The sequence below is a fragment of the Agelaius tricolor genome, unplaced genomic scaffold (genome assembly GCF_023055355.1).
Source record: "Agelaius tricolor isolate 1412-34295 unplaced genomic scaffold, bAgeTri1.0.p SCAF_9, whole genome shotgun sequence".
Classification (NCBI taxonomy): Eukaryota; Metazoa; Chordata; class Aves; order Passeriformes; family Icteridae; genus Agelaius; species Agelaius tricolor.
In genome coordinates, this window is record NW_027269269.1 from 22,480,326 (window position 1) to 22,502,983 (window position 22,658).

At 40.2% G+C, this 22,658-nt stretch overlaps 1 protein-coding gene across 3 annotated transcripts in view; it reads left to right on the forward strand.

Annotated features, from left to right (window-relative positions):
- The first annotated feature begins 298 nt into the window (after positions 1-298).
- The window catches only part of WARS2 (tryptophanyl tRNA synthetase 2, mitochondrial), a 44,406-nt gene continuing 22,046 nt past the window's right edge, over positions 299-22,658 (forward strand). For all 3 annotated transcript variants that reach the window (XM_071433218.1, XM_071433219.1, XM_071433220.1), the window contains exons 1-2: positions 299-601; positions 20,339-20,596. In XM_071433218.1, coding sequence (XP_071289319.1) covers positions 299-601; positions 20,339-20,596 — 561 coding nt within the window. The remainder of the gene's footprint in view (positions 602-20,338; positions 20,597-22,658) is intronic.

Here is a 22,658-nt window from a genome sequence, read left to right on the forward strand (position 1 = left end):
GTTCTATTACGTGGCGCAATGGAAGAGACATGGCACAAAGACTGGATTTGGGGACACGCTGCGTCTGAGGTGCTGGTCAGCGAGAGCTGCTACTGCCTCGGCTTTCGGGCAGAGCAGAGCAGACTGAGGGCAGAAAGCAGCTTGGGGGGTTTCTGCGGGGGCTGGCTTTAGTTAGTTTGACAGGACATGGAGAGGCGGGCACTTTCCAGCAGCGGCCTCGCTGCCTATCTCTCCGTGGAAAAGCTGCCGTGGGCAAGCCCAGGCAGCCGGAAGGATGCAGGGGTGGAGGAGGCCTCGGATGGGACGCGCTGCTGAGAGGAGCCGTTCCAAGGGCACCCCGCAGGTGAAGCAGGAGCCATGGAATCCGGGAAGCGATGACCTTCACTCCCACAAGGGCCTGTGCCCATGCCGCTGCCAGCGCCGCCCCTTCCCGGTAACCGCGCCCCGCCAGCGGCCGCTTCCGCACCGCGCCTGCGGGACATGCGCGGAACCTGCGGGGCTCCTGCCCCGTGTCCCTCCCCCCCGCCTCTTCCTTCCCGCCTTTGCCATGGCGACACCGAGTGGCCTGATCCGGGCCCTACACCGCGGGACCCTCGGCCAGGTAACCGGCCTGGGGCATCTCCCCCGCCGCTTCCCGGTGTGCCCGGCCTGGGACGAGCCCCGCGCTCCAGCCGCGGCCGCCATCCCGCCCCGTGCCGCGGGCCGGCTCCGCGCATGCGCAGAGCGGGGGGCGCGGGGCGGGGCTGGGCCGGCTCTGCCTCCCCTCAGGGAGCCGCGCTCCCCGCCGGCATTCCCGGTTCTCTGTCTGTCTCTCCCGCTTCTCGACTCGTCCTTCCCGCTTCCCGGCTGGTTCTCGCTGGTTCCGCTCAGCCGTAGAGCCTGTGACTCCGCGGGGCACTCGGGGAGCGGGAGAAAGGGAGGCCTGAGTCGGCAAGTGCCGGCGTCGTGGGGGTCGCTCAAGCGCTGCGGTACCGCTGGGGTTGTGCGAGGTTTCAGCGTTGGTCTTTGCTTCTTGCCTTTCGATTTGAAATGCACCTACTGGCTACAAACTCCTGTCTTCTACAGCAGGAAGGAAGAAACCAAACCTCATAAGTGTCTGAATGGATGTATGTCAGCCCCTCCCCTTGGTACTTGCACGACCTCAGCCGGGTGTAGTGTTTGAATTTCTTTAATATATTTGGGATTTTCACTGTAACCCATCAGGAGCCTTCCCCGCTCTCATTTTCCCCCATTCTATTAGAAAATTGAAATAAAGGGTCAACTGATTGCTTTGGTTGTATTTTGTAAGATAACCTCAAGCAATCAGCCAGGTCAGGTAAGTATATATTCAGTGTCATCTTCGTAGGCAGCCTCCTTCATAGTTTTACACCTATGAATGGTTTGCCTTAGAAATCTAAATTTTTCTGTAGCTCGTAGCCTTGTTTTTAAAATAAGTGGAAGAATTTTATGACAGTAGTACTAACATTGCATCATTTTAGAGAATGTTTCCCCTAGTTGGACAATTGGCTTTTTCATTAAAATCTTGCTTTTGGCATGTCATCCAAATCCTGGATAGTATGGTATGTTTCAATAATGGAACACATTATTCAGAATGGTTGCCAGAGTAGATATGTCTCATGTTACTTGTGAGAAGAAATAGGGTAAGCAGAAGATCAAAGATTCCTTTCCATTTCATGGTGTAATCTGTATAGTCTGTGATTTTGCAGCAAGTGGGTTCTGTTACTCTCAGCCATGGAGTTGATATTTTGAGCGCATCAAGCTGTAACACACACTAATGCACAAAAAGTTGGTGTATATGGTAGTGAACCGGGTAAACTACACATTGCAGGACTATTTCAGAACCAGGATTCTTAAAATTAAAAAGTCAAGGCATATTTCATTTTGTTCTAAAACAGCTGATGACCTTGATTCTGCCCTTTCTATTGAGGAGGTAGAGTGAAAGCAAAAGAGGAAGATTATGCCATATGAAGCTCTGATAACTGATATTTCACTTAGCAGCTGTGTTCTTCCTATTAGTTGTTAGTGTGAGGCAGAAGTAAGGTTTCTGCTTAAATGAATTCTGAAACAAAAAATATATATTTAAGACTATGTTGAATTGTAGCAATATAGAAGAGCTAAAGAATCTCAATGTGGCATCCTCAATAAGCTTGTTGGGTGTTTCCATGTCTTGAGGTGCTTTGATTTAATTTCATTTACATGTGCCTAAGTCTTCTTAGATTTCTCACACTTAAAATGTGAACAGTTACACTGCCCCTGTAATATGCAGCAAAGCAGGTCTGCCAAAGATACCTCAAACCACTCATTATTTTTAGAACTCAAATGTTCCTTGAAAAATGTTGAAAGGATTTGAATATGCTTATCTTTCCTGATGCAAATGGTGACTCTTTTGGCTCTGTTCAGTATCACAACAGATGCCCTCCCCTGCTTTCATTCCTCCAGCAAAGAAATCTCATTTTTCTTGCATAATAAAGAAATCTGCTCTGAGTGAACATGGCTCATGTTGTATTTTAATATTTACTCTGATGTGCATTTCTTTGCGACCTCTGAGTCACCTATCAGGTCAAGATTACTTACCAGGTGCTTTATAGCCTGGTTGCTGTTGCCATGATGTCTTAAAGGTGTGATAGGTCTGAAAATGTAATTCCTTCCTGTTATTCTTTAATGTTTTCATTAAAAAAATAAATAAATAAAACCCCCACAAAGTTAGTGTTGCTTCACAAATTCACAGAGTATTCTGGGTTGGAAGGGACCCACAAGGATCATCCAGTTCAACTCTTAAGTAAAACCTCATATGGGAATTGAAGCCACAACCCTGGTGTTATTAGCACCGTGCTCTGACCAGTTTTGTGTAGCTTCAGGTCACCCACACTCAAGTAACAGCAGTAATTTAAGTTGTTCCTCTGGTGCTAAATTTGCGAGTCCAGTGTGTTGTGGGATTTTGTCCCTTTTCTCTCTCACTTTTAAGTCCCCTCTTATGTCTTTCTGGAAAGAATTGCACTGGAATTGCAGTGGTACTTTAACTGCATCTTCAAAAGAATTGAGGAGGAAAAGTGGCTTCCTTGTTCGCGCTCTTCCTGTTGCCAGGCTGGACTCGGGAGTGGTCCAGCTACTACAATAGACAAATTGGAACAGATCATGTATTTGCTGCCTGCTAATGAGGAATATTCAAATTTCAAGCTGGAAAAAAAAAGTTTGCCTTCAAGCTTGAGCAGTGTGTCTACTGGCACCCTTATAGTTTTGATGTTTAAGTGTTCAATAATGCAGTCATAGTCACCAGAAGACATAATTTATGTGGCTTCAGCTTTGTTTCACTGTAGTGCACAGTTCATCCCTCTGCTTGATTTACCATGCTGTGGAAAAGTTGCTCTGTACATTTTGTTTACATATTTCTAGCACACAACTTAAATATGTAGGCATAATAAATGTGATTAAGAAGAAAGTAATGTTTTGTTGGAGAGATTCATTACATTTGGGGTATCTTAACTTTTAAGAGCTTATTTTCAAATTCCCTGATTTATTGTTCTTCAGTGCTCTCTAAGCCAGGGTTATAGAAAGTCATTTCATCAAGTCTGTTTCTTTGATGAGACACTCTTAAAAATGGCAACTACAGGAACTCCAGGGAATTACTGATAAAATCATGAGAAATCCAACTATGACATAACCTGTCGGTAGGAAAATTTAATCTAAAATGAGTCGGTTGTTGGTGTATGTCCTGATGAAACATGGATTGGGTTTAGTCCTGGCTGCGAAGGGGAAGTAGAAGAATGGCAAGATCTTGCTTTTGATGGTCTCATGCATCACTAGATGGCTTTCAAGACACTCAGCTGGAAGGACACATTTAGATGTTATTTGCCTTCAAGAAATCAGGAGTCTGGTGCATAATTTTTCTTTTCTAGTATCAGAGTAGCCATCACTATTACAATTACTGTAAGGATACTCTAATGCCTGTATTACTTTTCTTCCTGAGAATATCCTTTCAAGAAAACAAGAACTTTTCATTTTGCTACCTGTTCTCCTACCCTTGTCTTCCTCTTTGGTAGGAAAGCCTTGCCTTGCCTCCACACATGATCTGTTACAGTGTCTGTATTATTGTTGCTAAGCTGTACATTTTGATGTCCTACAACCTTCATCTCTTGTCAACTTTCACAGGAGCAATGCATCAGAAAGTGGATTATCTGTTAGCATTATGTGGTACAGAACTGCATCTTCTAGCCATAAGTGTTGATGTTTTTTAACACAAAATCCTTTCCTCTTTGGTGCTAGAATTTAGTTTGGTTTTTTTTTTTGGTTTTTTTTTGGTTTTTGTTTGTTTGGTTGGTTGGTTGGTTGGTTTTTTTTGGGGTTTTTTTTTTTCCTCTGGCACTCCAAGTTGGATTTGGTGTAATGGAGCTCAGGACACTGACTCTAGTGCATGCTGTTCAGGTTATACAAAGAGAAAATGGTGAGTGTTGCACAGAAAATATCTCTGGTGAATGTTTAGTCAGGACCACTGACTAAGTACAGGATCTTCAAATCCAAGGAATCCAATATAGTGGTAATCTTAGCAGTTCATTTAGGAATGTATCTGTTTCTTTACCTGAGTCAATATCTATTAAAAAATACCACAGTATAAATCCCTGAATGTAGTTTCTCTGGTTTGCTTTACAGTGGCCAAAGGTGGTGCTAAAATCAAGAAGCCTTTACTGCATTTTCCCATGCTGTGGCAGCCTAATGAGTCTCAAGGCCAGTCAGACTAGTCTGGCATGCCTTGCTCTTAGCAAATCCACATTTGCTGTTGTTTTCCTCTAGTTATCTTCTAGGGAATTGCAAAAGATGGATTGTGTTCACTGAGTATTAATGGTAAGCAGACTACTTCACAGACTGTTCCTCTTTTCCTGTATTTTTGAAGATGGGAATGCCATTTTTCCGTTTTTGGTTTTCTGATACTTTGCTGGGCTTCTGTGAACCTCAGTGATTCTGGCCAGTACTGTCGGTACTTTAAGAGGAGATCTTCAGATTGTTTGGATCTGGTGAAATTTGATTTACTTTTTTTGAGGAAGTATTGTTCCTTCTGTATTCAGGCCACCTGATCACTATTTTTACTGTGCTAGTCATGTTGATGACTGGTCATGTTTCATATTTTTTAACAAAGATGGTTGTGAAAAAAGGCATTTAGGTAAAAATTGAAGGCTTGTTTTGGAGAAGACCATTAAAATGCTTTTTACCAGATTGCAAATAAAATCTTCAAAATTTTTAGCTATGGTTACCATATGGGGCTGCAGAGAAAGGAAGTAACTGAAATTACCATACCCTAATCCTTAAGGATTTCAAAGATTGTAGTTAAAACTACAGTGGGAGAGAGAGCTTAGTTTTCAGAATCATTCAGATGTGTTATGAATGAAATGCAAACAATTTAAATGCGTCCATGTTCCCATCTTGAATTTGTTGCTGTCACATAGGGGTCACTTTGTTAACAATTAATGAAATGAGTCCCCAGGTGCATGTAACAAGCTGCACACATACACAGGTTACTGCAGCAGGTCAACTTCAGAATGCCTGTCCAGACACTTGTGGGCTGAAATTGATGGATGAGCAGGCAGATTTTTAAGTGCTTGCTCTGAATTTATGATTGTGACAGTCCCCTGTGTTGCATCTCTTTGTTCTAGAGAACATTAAGGTTGGAAGTAGCAAAATGCTTTTGACTGAGGAAAAAGGGCTGGAAATGCAAATACCCCTATGTTTCCTGGTGTCCAATATGGGCTGGTTAAATATATTGTAATATACAGGAGCTTTAGGAAAGATCGAAGTTATTTGAGAAATTCTTTCCAAGTAAGGTAGCCTCTGTGTGGATTCATTTGTAGAAATCGGTGCCCTTTATTTTTTATTTCCTATTTCCCTGAATTTTAATATTTTTTACTATTGTTATTGGGCACAGATACTGAAAGTTATTTAGTTACTCAGATCCTTATGAAATCAACTAGATTTAGCAACATATTCCAGCCTTTGGATTAAAACTGGTGTTTTCTATTCGGGTTGGAATGGAAGTTTTTCCTAATCAGTCATTTGTTTTTATTCTAATCACTAACTAGCTAAATAAATAAATAGGTAAACAATAGCTATATAATATAAATATATTTAATCCTCTAGGGAGACTGGCTTTTTTTTCAGATAAAGCAGTGGAATAGTTCTTTATGCAAGAATGAAATCATTAGCTTTTGTATAATTTTCAGAATGGAAGGCAAATTAGTACAGTTAGTACACAGTGAGAATGTACATTTCTTGGATTTTCACTGGATTTGAGAGATCTCAGGTTTCCACACAGATTTATTAGACTTCCAGTTGTAGAGAGACTTCTTGTGATCTGCCTTGCTTAGTGCCTTGTCTTTACTGGTTTTTGACCACTATTGTAGCTGCACAGAGAGAGCCCCACTGTAAACAGACATGAAGGATCTTTGAGGCGTAAACGCGTCCTATTCATTTCATAACGGAGTTCTAACAATAAAATCTGGCAAATATAGATTGTTTGAGCAGGAAACAGCCCTTTATTCTGGCATTTTGACAAGACTTGGGTAGAGTCCCTCCATTCTTTCCCCCTCTGGCCCTTGCTTTTAGTGTCTTGACTAAGCCTGTTTTTTCTCTTGAGGGACTTCTGATTTTATTAACGTGTTTTTGTACAGTGAGTTTAATGAAGGATGCTACTCTGGCCGTCGTGGATGTTGAAGTTTGGTGTGAATTTCTCCAGTGCGTATGCTGAACAAGCGTTGTGAGTCAGTCTGCAGCAGATCACCTCTGTTTCTAGACAGCAGACTGGGGTCCCATTTTAATGCTGGCTCATTGGCAGATAGACTTTCCATTTGCTAGTACAGCAAGTGCTATTCTAGACACTTAACAATTACTTTTTCCATGACACAAGTTGTGGTTTATGCTGCGACTCTAATGTTAGATGAACAAACATTTTGTGGAGTTGACTCAAATTGCAGCAGGATCAGAAGCTGAAGTGAAGAAAAACCCCAAGTCAGTTAAGTCACCTTAGATCATAAATTTTTTTTAGTTTTGCTGTGTTTGTAATCAGTGAATTGAAATTGTTTTCCATTTGATTATTAGAGCCCTTGACTAACAGTATCATTCTTGGAAACCCCAACTCAGACAAATCACATAGCAGATTTTATAATTTTCTCCTGTATCAGGCAAATCTATATATCCACTGGACAGGATTAAATGTATTTTTGCCCATGAGATAGATATCCACCTTGAGAGTGCGCTGAAGTTCTTGTTGCATGGGAGAGGAAATAGATACCTATTTGTATATAAGTATACCCACAAAAATAGACTATAAAATATATATACTTAGTTTTTCATTTCCCTCATTCTTGTGCTGAAATGTGATGATTGCTACCAGAAATGAAGTATCTGCTTTTACTTTTAGCTTCAAGTTCTTTGAAATATGCTAGGGCATGCATCTGCTCCTTGGAGCTGGACAAAGCAATAGAGTGGTGAAGTTGACCCAGTTGCTTCAGTGATGTCTGCACAATAACTGAATGAAGAATAAGTCTTGTGTGAAGTTTAAAAATAGGGGTTTCCTCAGTTTTCGTGGTGTTGCACGTAGTTCATGTTATAAACCCTTCTATGCTTCATTTGTATTTAGATTACACTTTCATAACTGTTCACACTAGGAATTTATTTTTGTTTAGGCTACCTGTATTGTTTATGGATAAGTGGTTTGGAGCTTTACAGTACAGATTAGAAGGTGAATTAAATGCTTCTTATTGGTATTTCAAAGTGTGGTAAACCCATCTCATTCACTTACGCAGGTGGGTGACAATATTTACATTTCTGTGCAGAAAGATCCTAGGGTTGGATAGGGCTATATTTCCATTTTTGAAGCGCAGAGTTTCTGTAAGATTCTTCCAATTCCCAGAAGTATTCAGAAGCTGAAAGGAGATGAAATTGCATGCATTCTCCATTCTGACAGATGGAACATGCATTGTTCTGAATCCCATCATTGTTGTTTCTGATTGCATACACTCTGTAACAATTGATTATTGTATATTGGTCTGTATAGTGTTGTCCTCAGTCTGGCTGACCTGTTAATCTCATTTGAAGGTTGTTGGACAGTGTTAAAAAAGAAAGTAAACTGCAAAAGTCTTCACAACTTCCTAGTCTCACCATCATCTTTTCCTTTTGCCAGGTGCATAGTTCTGACTTTGAAATCTGTATGTGATAGCTGTACCTTTGGAAAGATATAGTAGTGTTTCCATGTTAATAAAAGATTCCAGGCTTCCTGATGATCTCACCTAAGATTCACATAGCAACTATTGCTGTCGTTTGCTTTCACACTTGTGGATGTTCCAATATCCCTGTCCTTTGGCAGTGAGATTGCTAAATGACTTGTTTTGTCTTTATCCAACAGTTGGGAGCAGTTCTTTTCAGGGATTCTGCCTTAATCCTATGTCTCATGGACATTCACTTCTCTGCTTACCAGCATTGCTTTTTACATGAAAAACAGCAAAGAACTACAAGGAGGTACAAACTTTTAACAACAGAACCACGTTATGCTATCCTTCCTAAATATAATCTTTTTATAGCCACATCAAAGTTTCTTTCAAAGGTGGTCTTTGACTTCTTCTTGAATTGGGTTATCCATTTGCAAATATTTTTCTTGAAATCACATACTTGCCAAGATGTGGAAAGACTTTACTTAATAGGCATCCATAGGGTGCTTTCCGTTTGCATGGAAGAACAAAACAGTTTCAAACATTTCAAAGCCTCTTTGTTGCTTATATAAAGGGAATGAGGGGTCCAGCCCTCTGAATTCCTGACTGAATTTCATTTTGCATCTCTGCTGGCAACAAATTAGCCCATGTAATTTCTGCAGTCAAGTTCACATTCTGCTCTTCGTGCACTTCCACTGGAGTGTTTTGTTGGGTACTTTTTTTACGATATCTACATTTTAGATCTTTGCAGAGTTAAAGCAATGTCAGCACTCTGACTCTTGCTCATCAAGCATTAAGCCAGATCACAACAGCCAGAGGTGCTGTCACTCCCTCCAGAGAGACGACCATGAAACATTGTAAGTCTCCAGTATTCAGAATACTTGCCAGTACCCAGAGAAAATGGAGCATTGTACATCTCTGGGATACTAACAGTAAAAACAATTGGCTTTTTTTACACTGATATACTCCATGTGGTACATCCAAACTGGGAGTTGGTGATTTGCCTGGCTTTCTGTGGGCCAGTTTGAATAATACAGGTAAGTTAGCAAGGAACATCTCATCTCCTCTTTAGGACGAGAAAAACAGTGAGTGTCACACACAAACTAGGGAACTTTTCATTTGATGTTTCTGGCCTCAAGCTGTCTAATAAGCAAGTCACAGCTTGCTGTCACCATTCTCATGCCACTTGGCTACATTCTCTTGACCTGAGCACAAATGAACACTTGTGTGTTCATTGTACCCCTCATCCATTGCTCATGTGTTGTTTGTCCTTTCTGTGGAAACAGCCCAGCCTGGGGATTTCAGGACCAACCTGTGACGATAACAACAGTCTGTGAGAATTGTCTAGCTCCAGAAAAAGTTTTTTAAATTCTCTAGAATTCCCTTATGCAAGTGTGATTATTATGTCTAAAAAACTTAAATTCATAGAATTCTCTCCAGTATAGACAAGGAGGATCAGCTGTAGCATTTTCTTTGTGCATGTGTGCATCATTAGGGAATTTACTGGGATTTCCACATTCTAAGGCCTCTCAACATCCATCAGGTGGTTTTAAAACTTTTCTATTCACCTGAGATGAATTTCATGCTGTGACCACAAGGTGAAAGTTTTTGAACAGCTGTGTTAATTTTGGCCCCATGTGGAACAAAGCCAACTTTTCCGTGCTACAGGAAATTGCCAAATAAAATAATGGAGAGGAAATGAACTACTCTTTGAGTTTCTAGGACAATATTCTGAAGAAATGTAGTAATTCCAAACAAAAAGTAGTTTTTAAAAAATATCCTTCTAGATGTAAGTTGATATTCTTTGTTTATATCCCATAGGGCAATCTTAGTAGCAAGCTGACTCCTCACTTGAAGAAAATATATAAAAAAATACAATAAAATCTCTTTCAGCTAAAGGTCAGAGAAAGAGCAAAAGTAATCAGATGGTTTTAAGAGATTTGGATACTACTGTGATCAAAAACATAAAACTTCTCTAATTTCTCTGTGAGGGAAGTATTTAGTTGTGGGGGCATTCTTTAGCCTTCTGTTTTGTTTTGCTTCAAGATGATTAAGGTTTTGGTACTTAGAAGAGTGTAATATATTAAAATCACAGCAATCTTTCATATATCAAATAGTCTATAATTTATAAATATATTACACTTTTCACTGCATTTTGATAGTTCCACATGTATCTTGTAGCAAAATAAATGCTAATTGTTCACTTGTTGCTATTACATTTATTTTGTTGAGCAATGTATATTTCTAAATGCGGGCGTGTGCCACTTTATAGGTGTTAAATGTTAACTTGTATTTCCCATCTTTCAACAACATAGAATGGTTTTTCAAAGCTTGTCAGTGTTCAGCTGCTATCACTGAAAAGGCCTCAATTCTTCCATTTTTGTTTAATGCAGTTAGAAGGACTTGAATCTTGAACTGCCATGAGATCTAATCTATCTAAATAAAATTCTGATTCCTTTTCTGGCCTCTTTGGTCATCTCACTTTGGCTTTAATCACGCCTATGTAACATTATGGGCTCAGAGGACTAGAACAGACCCTGTTTGGGGTGATCCGTTGTTTCCCCTGGCCCAAAATAAAAATGAAGTGCCCATACATCTTTATCAACATACAACATCTTTATTTGTTTATTTATTTATTAATAAAAAACCTCTCTAAGCACTCATCTGAAATGTTTTGTTTTTCTTACTCTTGGAAACTTTTCTTTACATTTGGTCTGAATCTTTCTCTACTTCATCTTAAGCTCATTGTTTAACACCTTTTACTTTCACAGTCTTCCTTCCACTGGACTAAAAAGACCTTGGACTTTTCCTCTTTTTTATTTGGGTCATTCACTGGACTTGGTTGAAATTCTATGGCGTCTCTCTACCACTCTTTTGAAGTACAGGACCTAAAACTATCCAACTTCTGCAACTTGAGGCCATCCTCATCCTGAGTAAAATGAGCAAATTGTTTTCTGTCTCCTGGATTTTCATCCTATTCATATATTCCTGTGCAATTTTTGGTGTAGTTAGTAATGTGGTGGTTTTGGAGCTGCATGATATTGATTCATGCTCACCTTTTAAAATATTACAAACCTCAGACCCTGTTCTGTACTTGTTGCCTGGACAGCTGTTCTCCTTCCTGTATTTATGTGGTTGAGTAGACTTTTCTGTATATATCTGTGTACTTTTGCCTGGTAAATAGCATACTGTTTTTTCAGACCATTTCTTTGCTTTGTAAAGAATATTTTGAGCTCTTACCATCCTTCCAACTTTGTTTTGTCTGCAGATTTAATGAATATTCCTTTTCATCATCTAGATTTCGTATTTTGAGATACAAAGATATCAAATTTACCAGCACAAAACCCTGAAAAACTGTATTTGATATATCTTTCCCCAACCACTGTAAGCCATCAATAAGTGCTGTTTTCAGGATATTTTTTTCTCTCGAGTTTCACCCCCAGTGAATAATATTGTATTCAAGGTGCTATTTCTCTATCTTGTTGGAAACTGAGATAGTATTAGAATTTAATGAAAAGTAGGATATAACCTTTAGTATTTAATTTCTATTCTAGCATCTCTTGTGCTGTTGCAGGCTATCAGTGTTTTTGAGAGGTACCAGTTCTTGATAAATACTGCTGTCTTCTGTTATTTCTGTAATTTCTTCGCAGTTCATTATTTGTTCCTGTATCTTTCCAGGAACTGAAGTTGAGCTGACTAATACAGAATAACTCCATGAGGTTGCAGAGTGGAACACAAGGTTCTCTGTGATCTCCCTGGCCTGGTGCTTCCATGCCAGTGTGCTTTGTGGGGCTGCATATGGATCAGAAAGAAGCCAAACCTGATGGATGCTTTGGGCAGCTGCTTCCAGGAAGCACCTGTGCCTGAAAACTTTTTTAATTGTTGCTGGTTCAACTACGTTGTTCAATGAACAGTCAACTACTTTTTATATGGATTTGTATCTTAGGGGTGTTCTTCACAGTGTAACAAAGGTAGTCCTGCCTATCCCTGTCCTTTTCCCTGGTGCCATCTCTTCCAAGCAATGCCTGCAGTACTGGAACTGTCAAATTCTCAGCTTTTGAGCGTTAAGTGTATCATCTGATGGTTTTGGAAGCAGCGTGTATCAATCTGACCTTGCCTTGCCTGTCTGGCCAGAATGTTCCTGCTGATGGTTCAGGCTTAGCTCCTGCTGCAGCTTCCTGTCAGTGAGGCAATCAGGGTTAAGGTTGCATCAGGCATTATCTGAGGCCATTAATTGCAGCTCTGTGCACGCCTTTGAAACCCAGGAGGTACAGAAGTAGTGCATGTTTCAGTGTGCATTACACCTCTGTAGCTGGCTTATGGCTCACCTCTGAACAGGAGCTTTAGCATGCTGTCCTTCAAGTTGATGTGGAGAACTGTAAGGAGCACAGCGGGAAAAATAAAAACCACCAGGCTGTGTCCTTGCTAAGGAAGGCATTGTGGTTTAGGGTAAGGTTGGTGGCCACTGTTGGCTGCATGCAGACCCAGTGCTTCATTCCTTCACCAGCTCTGCAGAAATGTTAGCACAGGTTCTTGTCCCAGGCCTCTGCAGAGAACTGGAGCCAGCTCTTCTGAGCCACGAGGCTGCTGGCTTCCTCCAGGTCCCTCACCAGAGGTTGTATCCCCTGTTCCACTCCCCACGGGAGGGGAGGGTCCGTGGCTGCCTCAGGTCCGGAGGAACCTTGTGGTGTGTGGTGGCAGAGCTGTGGCAGCCTGGCTGTAGATAATGCTCGGGTCTGTCAGTGCAGCTGTCATTAGCACCGGGAGTGGCACGTGGGGCTCATAAAGCAAATGAGAGAATCCACTTGCGGGATGCAGCGAGCCACATGAAAGGAGCCATTTGCTGAGTCATCTGTACCAAGGCAGCGTGAGAGGGCAGCCTAACCCAGCCGCAGCTTCATTGAGTTCTTTTGCTACCCCTAGAGGCAGAGTTAAATTTACAGGGTGGGGTTAGTATGTGCTGTAAATGTTCCTCCTTCCAATGTGTTTTTCATTTGAAATATAAATATTAAAGTCCTACTGAAGTTTGAGTGCATTTGACATTCAAGAAAGGGATACTAGGCAGTTCTGTTTAAATCTTAATTTAGTTCAGTTTCTGGGCAATGTTAATCTTTACTCAGAAGCTATTTATCTGAAAACTTGCTCTGGTATAAATATGTTTCTTTCTAATTTAATGTTAGATCTTTAGTCTCTCATTTTAAGAATTAAGCATGTTGAAATAGCATTTGTACCAGATGAATTTGACATATTAAATGATCAGATCAAAATAAGCACGTTTAAAAGTTTCTACAGCAAGTTTGCAGAGAAGTAATTGCATTAAAAACAATAAAGGAAACAATGTATGTAATACATATGTTGCTCCTAAGTTTTCCTTTTCCTTCATTTTTTTTCTTTCTGTAACAACATTAATACTTGAATTGTCGCAATTAGGCTTTAAAATTTATGCTTTAGCTCGTAAAATGTGACTCGTCTGGCTTCCCTTCATTTTGCTGCTTAATAACTGTCTCAAGACAGGTTTTGCTAAGCCAGTGTTAACAGATGAGCATATTATTTTAGCAACCAGAGCTTTGAAGTTGCAAAGTATTAATAAGGGAAATAAAAAAATTGTAGACAGATGCAAAAGATGCAGTAGTTGGTGACTTTTGTCAGCCAAAGAATTTCTTTTGTCTCTAAGGCTGGAGCAAGGTTTTGGTTGTGTTGTTTTGGTTTTATTTTTCTTCCTTTTTTGATCCCTGTTGAGAGGATCTTCATGTTAGAAATTTCAAATTTTCCAGTTTTTGTGTTTTATGCATGTCTGTGTTTGCTTATGCTGCTCTTTCTTCCCTTTGACTTCCACATTTTCTTTTCGTCTGGCAAATTTGAACTCGCTTCAGCTTGGGACAGCTGGGGCAAAATGAATCCCCACAAATAAAATTATAACAAGAAGAGCGAAGTCTGTGAGTGATCCTTTGCTGTTTCCTGAGTCGTTCCAGTGTCATTAATCAGCGCTGGTGCTGTGGAGCCTTGTGGTGTGTTATGTCGCCAGCACAGCAGCTTCTCCGTCCCTTTCCCCCACCCCCTGCGTGCCTACACAGTGGGGAAAACTAGAGAGGGAAGCCATCAATCTTCCCTGTCCTACATGTCAGCAGTGATTCTCCTGTCGACTTCCTGCTCTCTCTGTTGTGCCCACCACCTGTGTTTAGAATTAGCTCTGATGCTGTGGATCTCACTTGGCTCTTCACCTGTTCTGCCCCGAGTAAATGGCTGTTCAAATAAAGCAGAGCAGCTAAATGCTGTGGCATGTGAATGGTAACCATCGGTGTGGCTTGGGGGGTGATTTCTGTTGCAGCTGCTCTTGTAATACTGTCATAATTTTTTGTAACATTGTGGGGTATGGGTCTAAAATCTCTTGCCTTTGTTTCAGCCCAGGATGAGTTTGTGAGTCAGTATTATTTAGAAATTAAAATATTTATAAGTTATAAAATAGATGGAGGCATAGGCCTACCTCTCATCTGTTAGGCTGCTGGTATAAAGTCATTAACAAAGTCCAAAGAAACTAGTTAGTCCAAAGCTTTGTCCTTACCTTCAGTCACTCCAAGGATATAATTAGCAAAAGCCTCCTTTGAATTTGATTTTGAAGACGTGTCTGTCTCCCCCATGACTGGGTAGATTGAGAAGCTGACAGTCACAGCCTCTGTATTTCTAGGGCAAGATTAATGTGATCATTTAATGGTTTGTTGTGTTAAACAATAGGTCTTAACTGGACTCCAACCAGCCACATTTTTATGTATGCTTTTATGTGATTTTATAACATGCCTGTGCCAAAATAAAAGGAGAAAACAATCCTGAGAATTGTTTGTTTACTGGCAGCTTTCTCCTACCTCCTTGAATGGGCGCTACATTTCTCTGTTTTTAAAATCCAAAAGAGACTAAAGTATAGGCATAAGGTTACCCTATAATTGTAGCTTGTCTGCTGTCATTTCAAGTGTGTGATGGCAATATTTATGTGGAGTTGTAAAGAAGACAGATTCTGAAAACCTATGTTTTGTGAAAGCTTTCACTTGATTTTATTTCTGTAACTTTTTGTGAAGGGGGAACTATTTTACAACTCATTTTACTACATATTTGAGATGCAGTTTTTTCTTGGCTGTACCAGGCAAATATGTGTATCCAACAGGTAAATAAATTCTTGTGTTCAGCAGTGACAGAATTCATAAAGCTAAGCATGAAATGTATAGCCAGGATACCAAGAATTGTCTGTAACATGGGATGCTTGGATCTGCATGGATCTTTTCCTTTATCAGCTTTGGTGTATCTTCCAGTTCTGGCACATCTATCTCATGAGAGGGAATGATTGTGGTTTTGACTGCTGAATTGAGTCCTTGACAGTTGTAGCTCGCCTTCCATACAGAGAAAAGCTCTGCTTTGGTCCAAGAGAGCAGAATTGGATTTTTGGAAGCTGTCATCCTTCCTGTTTTGCATTGAAATTGAATATGGCCATGCTATAGGATGGCAGGACCAGATTTTAGCCATCCTACTCTGGGATAAGGATGTAATGCTTATTCCTGATTATTTGAGAGCATTTGGATGTTGATATTTTTTCCGTATAAGGAGTGGCAGTTGTTGATCTCATGACAAAAGGGAGGTTAGGTGAGAGAACACCTGAATCTTAGTGGGTTTGGGGCCAAGCTTCATTCGGTAATGCAGCTGAGAAATGCTCTGTGGTGTTTAGAATTGCCCTGCAGAGGTCTTTCCGAGAGAAAACAAATAGGTGCTAAGTCATCTGTTAGATGCAGCACTCTTAACAGGCATGAGGATTAACGTGCAGCACTACTGGTGTAGGTGCACCCACCACACAGAGTTAAACATACGAACAGCAGGCTCACACTGTGCTTACTACAGATGTCTGAATGAGTGAGTGCCTGTGGGCTGGAGCTGCATGTCTTGTGGCTTTCACTCTGCTCCATTGGGAAGTCTTCACTCCTTTTGTTTTTATCCTTTTCCAGCTCCAGTACTTTGGAGCACACAGCTCCCATCCCCTGACCTAACAGCTCCATTGAAATGCATTCCAGCCCCATGATTTCATGGTACCAGGCAGAAGTCCCCTGCCACGCTGCTATGCTGCCCGCTGCTTCTCACAGAGTGAACAAACAGGGAACATAAACTCTCTCCAAAGGAGCAATGTTCTTTGTATATTTTTAGTGCAAGAAATCCAAGATTCATTTGAGGGTGTTTTGTGTGGGCTTTTTTTAATATAGACTTCTGCTAACACAATGGAATATTTCATGCCACCCTGTTTGCTCTGACTTCTCGTGCTTTATGTTGTTAAATGGAATCAAAGGAGTTAAAGATGAAAGACTCCTAGTCAACTGGTCCCTCAGCTGGGAGCCAGTATGAGTTTGTTCTTTGTAATGGATTTGCCAATGCTTTACTCAGGTTCAGCCTAGCTCAGTTTTCATTATTGGAGTTACTTATTTCTGTGAATTCTCTACTTCAGGTTAAGTAATTGCTGAGCTTAAACTGAATATAATACTGCTACTGTTTGCTTCTAATGTTTCACTTGCTATTTATTGCCCTTGTACTGAACAAACCTTTTGTATTTGTTTACCATTTGAACATACAAAGCACCATTAAAGATATCATGCTTGCCTTCACAGGTATTCTCTTTAGTGGATAGAAAACTTGGTTCTTTCTTTATATGAAACTGTGTCCATTTGACATTGTACATTGTGTATTTTCTTTTCAACATGTAGTGTGTCACCAGATGCTAACTTATGTAGTATTGCAACAAACCTACCTTTCATTAGCTCATTGTTAGCCTTTGAATATTTGGAGTAAGTACAGTATTTGAACATACAGTTTATGCTGAGACACTGATGTCTTGTATTTTCTTGGTGAAAGACATTCTCAGACTGCCTGTTTAAATGCCACTATTGCATTTTTATGTATTGAGTGTATTATACTCACATTAAGGAACACAATTTTGCCAATACATCCAATATGTTCATAATAACATTATCTACAGACTGGACAGTGATCTGAGGAGTTGAAAAGGCAGATAATGAACCTGCCATGGGAAACATCCAAGGCAAGGACTGCAGCTGCAAAGGAACTGAGTCTGCCTGACTTGGGGACCAACAAAATTTCTAGACAGAACTGTTCTCCACAGGCTCAGGGTGTTGGCACTTCTTGGGTCAAGGTATTGGCACAGGAGCTGATCTGTGCTGAGTGCACAGAAATTCCTGTGCCCTGGTAGAACACACAGTTACCCCAGGGGGTGGAGCTTCTCCTGCACTGAAGTAGCACCAGCTTCAAGTCCCAGGGAAAAGAAGCAGTAACATCAGGAGACATGTCAGGTGATGCTGTCTTTTACTAGACTGAAGTTGGAAGATGTGCAAGTTTCTGCACTATGCTTTAACTTGGTCATCCTAAGATACTTTAGTTGATGTTGGTCCATAGTGGATTTCTGGCACATGATAACATTTCTTAGCTTTTATAACCGTGCAGGTAAAAAACATATTTTATATGAAGTGACTGGAGTCAAGGCCTTAACAGCTTAATTAGTAATAATAGTAATAATCTTAACATGGCATTCTCTCTGCCTTCTTAGAGTAAGAGCTGTATATCAAGAGCTGTATATAAGAGCTCTTTGGGGAAGCAAGGGGTGTAAAGCACAAGTGGAGGAAGAAAAGAATACAGGAGGGATGAAATTGTCTGATAAGAAAATGGAGAGTAGGGCTGTAAGAATTATCGTCTGTTAAACAGGCATATAAATGAGCATCAGAAAGCAACCAGTACTGTGGGGAGAAGTAATTGTGGGAAGGAGCATCAGGATTTGAGCTTAGTGAGTGGAGATACGGACATGAAGAAAGGTTATGTGGTCTGACAACCAACCAACTGTTCTGGGACCCCAGTAGGGGTAGAACACCACATTACTGGTCAACTATTTCCTCCCTGACTTCTTATTGTCTTAGTTAAGAAACATAGTAAGCAAAAAACAAATTTTATGCCTGTGAAGTACCTGTTGCATTGCCTAGCAGCTGCTCTGGGCCCGTAGTAATAGAAGTACAGCTCTGAAGTCTAGTGAATCCCAAGTTTTGATTAGACTTAATCTCATTTATATGCGTTGGAATGTTGAATGCCTCCTACTTCAGGAGAGCACCTGACCCTTCTCAGTGTTAACAGGAAGCTGTCTGCGGTCCTGGGCCAGGTAGTAGCTTAGTAGGAGGTGAGTGGATTCTGTGAGGGGTGAGAAGTGCTCTGATATAGGTTCCTAGGAAAAGAAGGAATCAAATGCCAAGTGAGAGATTGAGTATCATAACTCCATTTTTGTGTAATGAAGAAAAGAGGCACATGGGTGGTCGAGGACTGGAACACAAGGACTGGAAGCTGGAATTGCTGTTGGAAGAAGTGGTGTGCTTTTCATTGCTTCAAGTGACTACCTTGAAGCTCCTGTGCTGGAGGTTCTCCAAGAACACTTAGAAACTGACTCAAGAATATACTGGAAGTCAAGAAGATATCTGGGATGGGGTGAAGGGTTGCTCTCAAGACTTAAATGTGTAGGCATTTATGTGAGCAGGAGAAATTAGCATGGCAGCTAGCCCAAAGCTGCTCTTGGTATGTCAGCACAATCACTTAAATGATGGGTAAGAAAATTGTTTTGATCTGAAAAACAGAATTATTTTAGAAGAAAAGAGAATTTTTCAGCAAGTTTAGAAAGAAATAGTCTAGGCTTTTCAGAGCTATAGATCATGCTTAAAAGTAATGAAGTCCCATTCCACTTGGAAACACTTTCTCATTAATTTTTCTCAAATCTGAGTCAAAATGAATTAAGTCAATTTGAAGTCCTTTTTTTAATAGTTAAAAGTAATTGTACTTGGCCTTGACTTTTACTGCCATTTTGTGTGGTTTAATAATTGTATGACTTTCTTTTCTCCCACACATTTGTAAGAGATTCATAGAAAAGAAAACAGACTACATCAGTAAATAAATTCTTCCTGCTAAGTTATAGATCTTTCTCATAAAATTTAGCAGGAAAAAAATTGTGCAGCCACAGGCACAATGAAGTTGATGATCCTGCCACACAACTGAGTCTGAGGATTTGTATTGTATTTGCTGTGATGGGGGGGACCCTCATTTATAAGTTGAGCGGTCTTGCATGCTCTTGAAACTTGGCATGTAACAAGCATTTTCACATAAAACATTGCTGAGCTACTTCTGAATATGGTGGAATTCTTTGGGAAGGTCAGGGAGGTAATTGATCATATGCTGACAGCTTGGGGCTCTGAGAAAATGGTCAGATGGAGGGCTGGGATGCAGGAAAACAAACTTTCTAAGATGGTAACTGTCACTTAGCCAAGCCATACATGTTTCAAGCCTTTTAATCTTTGCTCACAACCTTAGCTTCTTAGTCTTTTTTGTTTTTGCTGTTTCTCTGTGAACTCTTTTCCAATGTTAGTCCTGGTGCATGGACAGTATTCCAGGTGTGATGTTGAGCTATAGCCGTATTTCTTTGTAGAGCTCTTCTAGAAATTCTATTGCTGCCAAAATGGGGAGTTTCAGAACTTTGATGATCTCTTTCATTATTTTTTGACCCTTGGGTCAAGAACTAGGTTTCTTTCAGGAACTGCTCAAAATGTTCTTTGCAGCTAGAAAAATAAGACTTCAATGTTCATGGGAGTTACGATGGCAATCTACTGGGACATTGCATGAGTTTACAACACAAATGTTTGAATTTCTCTGCTCTGTGACCCTAAGTTTCTATATCAGAGTGGATATAGAAACTAAAGAGAAACATACAGCTTTGGTGCAAAAGAAATGAAAGAATCTACCACGTGGTTTCTGAGACCAGCTTTTCACCAGTCTTGTTTACAGCTGTATTTTTTTTGCATATGAAGTCTCACAGATTAAAATTATGGTAGTTGTTAATCTCTTTGCTGTAAGATAGAGTATTTAACTGACTTACTGCAATTATTGGTTCTGACATCATTTATACATTTATACATTAATATATACATTAATAAATAATTAATATCATTTATACATTAATCCCCACTGACAGGTGGGGAGAAGAGACAGGCATAAATGAGGCTTTTTAAATTACTTTAAACTATAAAAGAATCTGTCAAAAAAATGTGTGTGTTAATCTTGCCAATGCTTTGTCACAGAACATGGTCATGGATCGGATTTTCTCTGGTATCCAGCCAACTGGGACCCCTCATCTGGGGAACTACCTTGGAGCCATTCAGAACTGGGTGGATCTGCAGGAAGAGTGCAGCTCAGTGCTCTATAGCATTATGGATATGCACTCTTTCACCATGCCCAAGGAGCCAGCTGTCCTGCGCCAGAACATCCTGGACACCACTGCTGCCATCCTTGCCTGTGGGATTGACCCCAAGAAGTGTCTCCTGTTCCGGCAGTCACTGGTGAGTGCTCCTGTTGTGTTGGATTTTTTTCTGATTAAGTGGCTTTCCACAGATCTTAATGAATGAGTGTAGCATTGCTGAACTCCTTTATCGTGTTTGTGTTGGTGGACCTAGAAAATGTTAGCAGTGTTGGATTTTAAACTTATCCCTTGCTGCAGTTTTGAAATTTTGCATGCTGCAACCATGACTGAGAAGCCCTTTTAGGGATAAGTACACTGTAAATTTCTGAAGCAGAGCTAGGAGTTTGTACAGATTATGAGTAATATACTTCAAAGACCTCTTAGAAGACCACTAATTTGCCTCTGTGTCACTTTAGTCACAAAAGGTTAACTCATAAATGCTTAAACACGGCCTGTGTTTATGTGGAACCATAAAGGTAAGGAAAACATGTTTCTATGCTTTTGTATCAGCTATTGCCACTTATTCTGCCAGCTGCACAGTAATCACAAAGTAACAGGTGATTAACATGGTAAGTTTTGTATCAGTTCCACCATGATCATCAGGAGGTTACATCTTCTCTGGGGCTTACTTTCCCTTCTTTGCTATAACCTCCTTTTCATGCAGATGCTTTTCCATCTGATCTGGTAGCTCATGTATGTAAACCATGTGCTTCTCTTGACTACCCCAAGGGGTACTGGGCTTACCTTCCCACTTGGTATATAGCTATCACATATTACATTTTCCTGGAACTCAACTTAGTTTCTTTCTTAATGAACTTTCTGTTACTGACTCTAAACTGGCAAACTTCTGTAATTTCCACAGACACATATGTGTCATAGCTTCTGCTCTTGTGAGGACACCCACAAGTATCTTTGCAACACACAGGATCTGAATTTTATCAATGCAAGCTGAAATGGTATTGTATTCTCCCTTTCAACATGATTCTTTACAGGCAGAGTTTCCCGGGGTTGTTAAACTGTAAATGGCAATCATAGCTCTATATCCCTGGTGAATAATGAATTGATGAAGACAGATACACTTCCTGCTTCACTTTTCCTCTGTATTAAAAAACCAGTCTAAATAGATGAGCTCAGAATTCTAGTGGAAATATGTTTAAATAAATTCACCCCATTTTTTCAAATTTGTTTATAATTTTAAATATGTTACCACCTTGGGTTTTAATTTTCCTGTACTCTGACTTGTCAGCTCAAAATGATGAAGTCATTAGCTGGAATAATCGCAAGGTGAGTTCCAAGCCAATGATGCAGTAAAAACCAGTCTAGAGACGTTTTTTTCTTGTTTTCAAGCAAGTGAACAATTCAATTAGTTACAACACAGGATCAGTGACTAGATACACAGAGAGTACTCTTCAGCATGAAGGATAAATGCTTTGCAGGTTATGGTTAAAGAGGAGTAAAGTGAAGGTTTATAAAACTGCAGGTGATACGGAGAAATTGTTTTGTCCACTGAAGAATGTGAACTGACAAATATTAAAACAAGTTAAAACCTGGAAGATTCAACACAAGCATAACAATGCTGTATTTCACAAAATCCACAACTGGGCTACAAAACCCCATGACACAGGATACAGTGCATGCTGAAATTTTTATGAATTCAGAAAGGGACTCGACAAATTAATCTGAAAAATTGCTTTGGGACTGTTGCATATCTGAGCAGTCACCTCTACAGGAAGTGGTGAAACCACAGATGGGAGAGTATCCATGCTTTTCTATACTTACATTCTTTTTTTTTGTTGGTTGCTGTCAGAGGTGGATATTTGATCTGGTCCAGTGTTGCTTTTCTTATATTCCTACTGGTCTAAAAGCTAAACTTGTGCTGTTCGAGGTCTTGCTAAAACCAACACTCAGGCTTCCCTTGAAGCCAGCAGAATATCAGTGAGGATCTTATATTGCACTCAGCCACAGAAACTATGTTGTATCTTTCAAAATATAATAATGCAGAGATTGAATCTTTGAACCCCCAAAGAGAATGTGTCAGACTCAGGAAATGATGGCTCTTTGTGCAGTGCTTCTACCAATACAGTCAAAAAACAATGAAAACCTAAGATAGCTAAACTTGAACATGTTCAGCTTTATAAAACAACAGTTTCCACCAAATATGA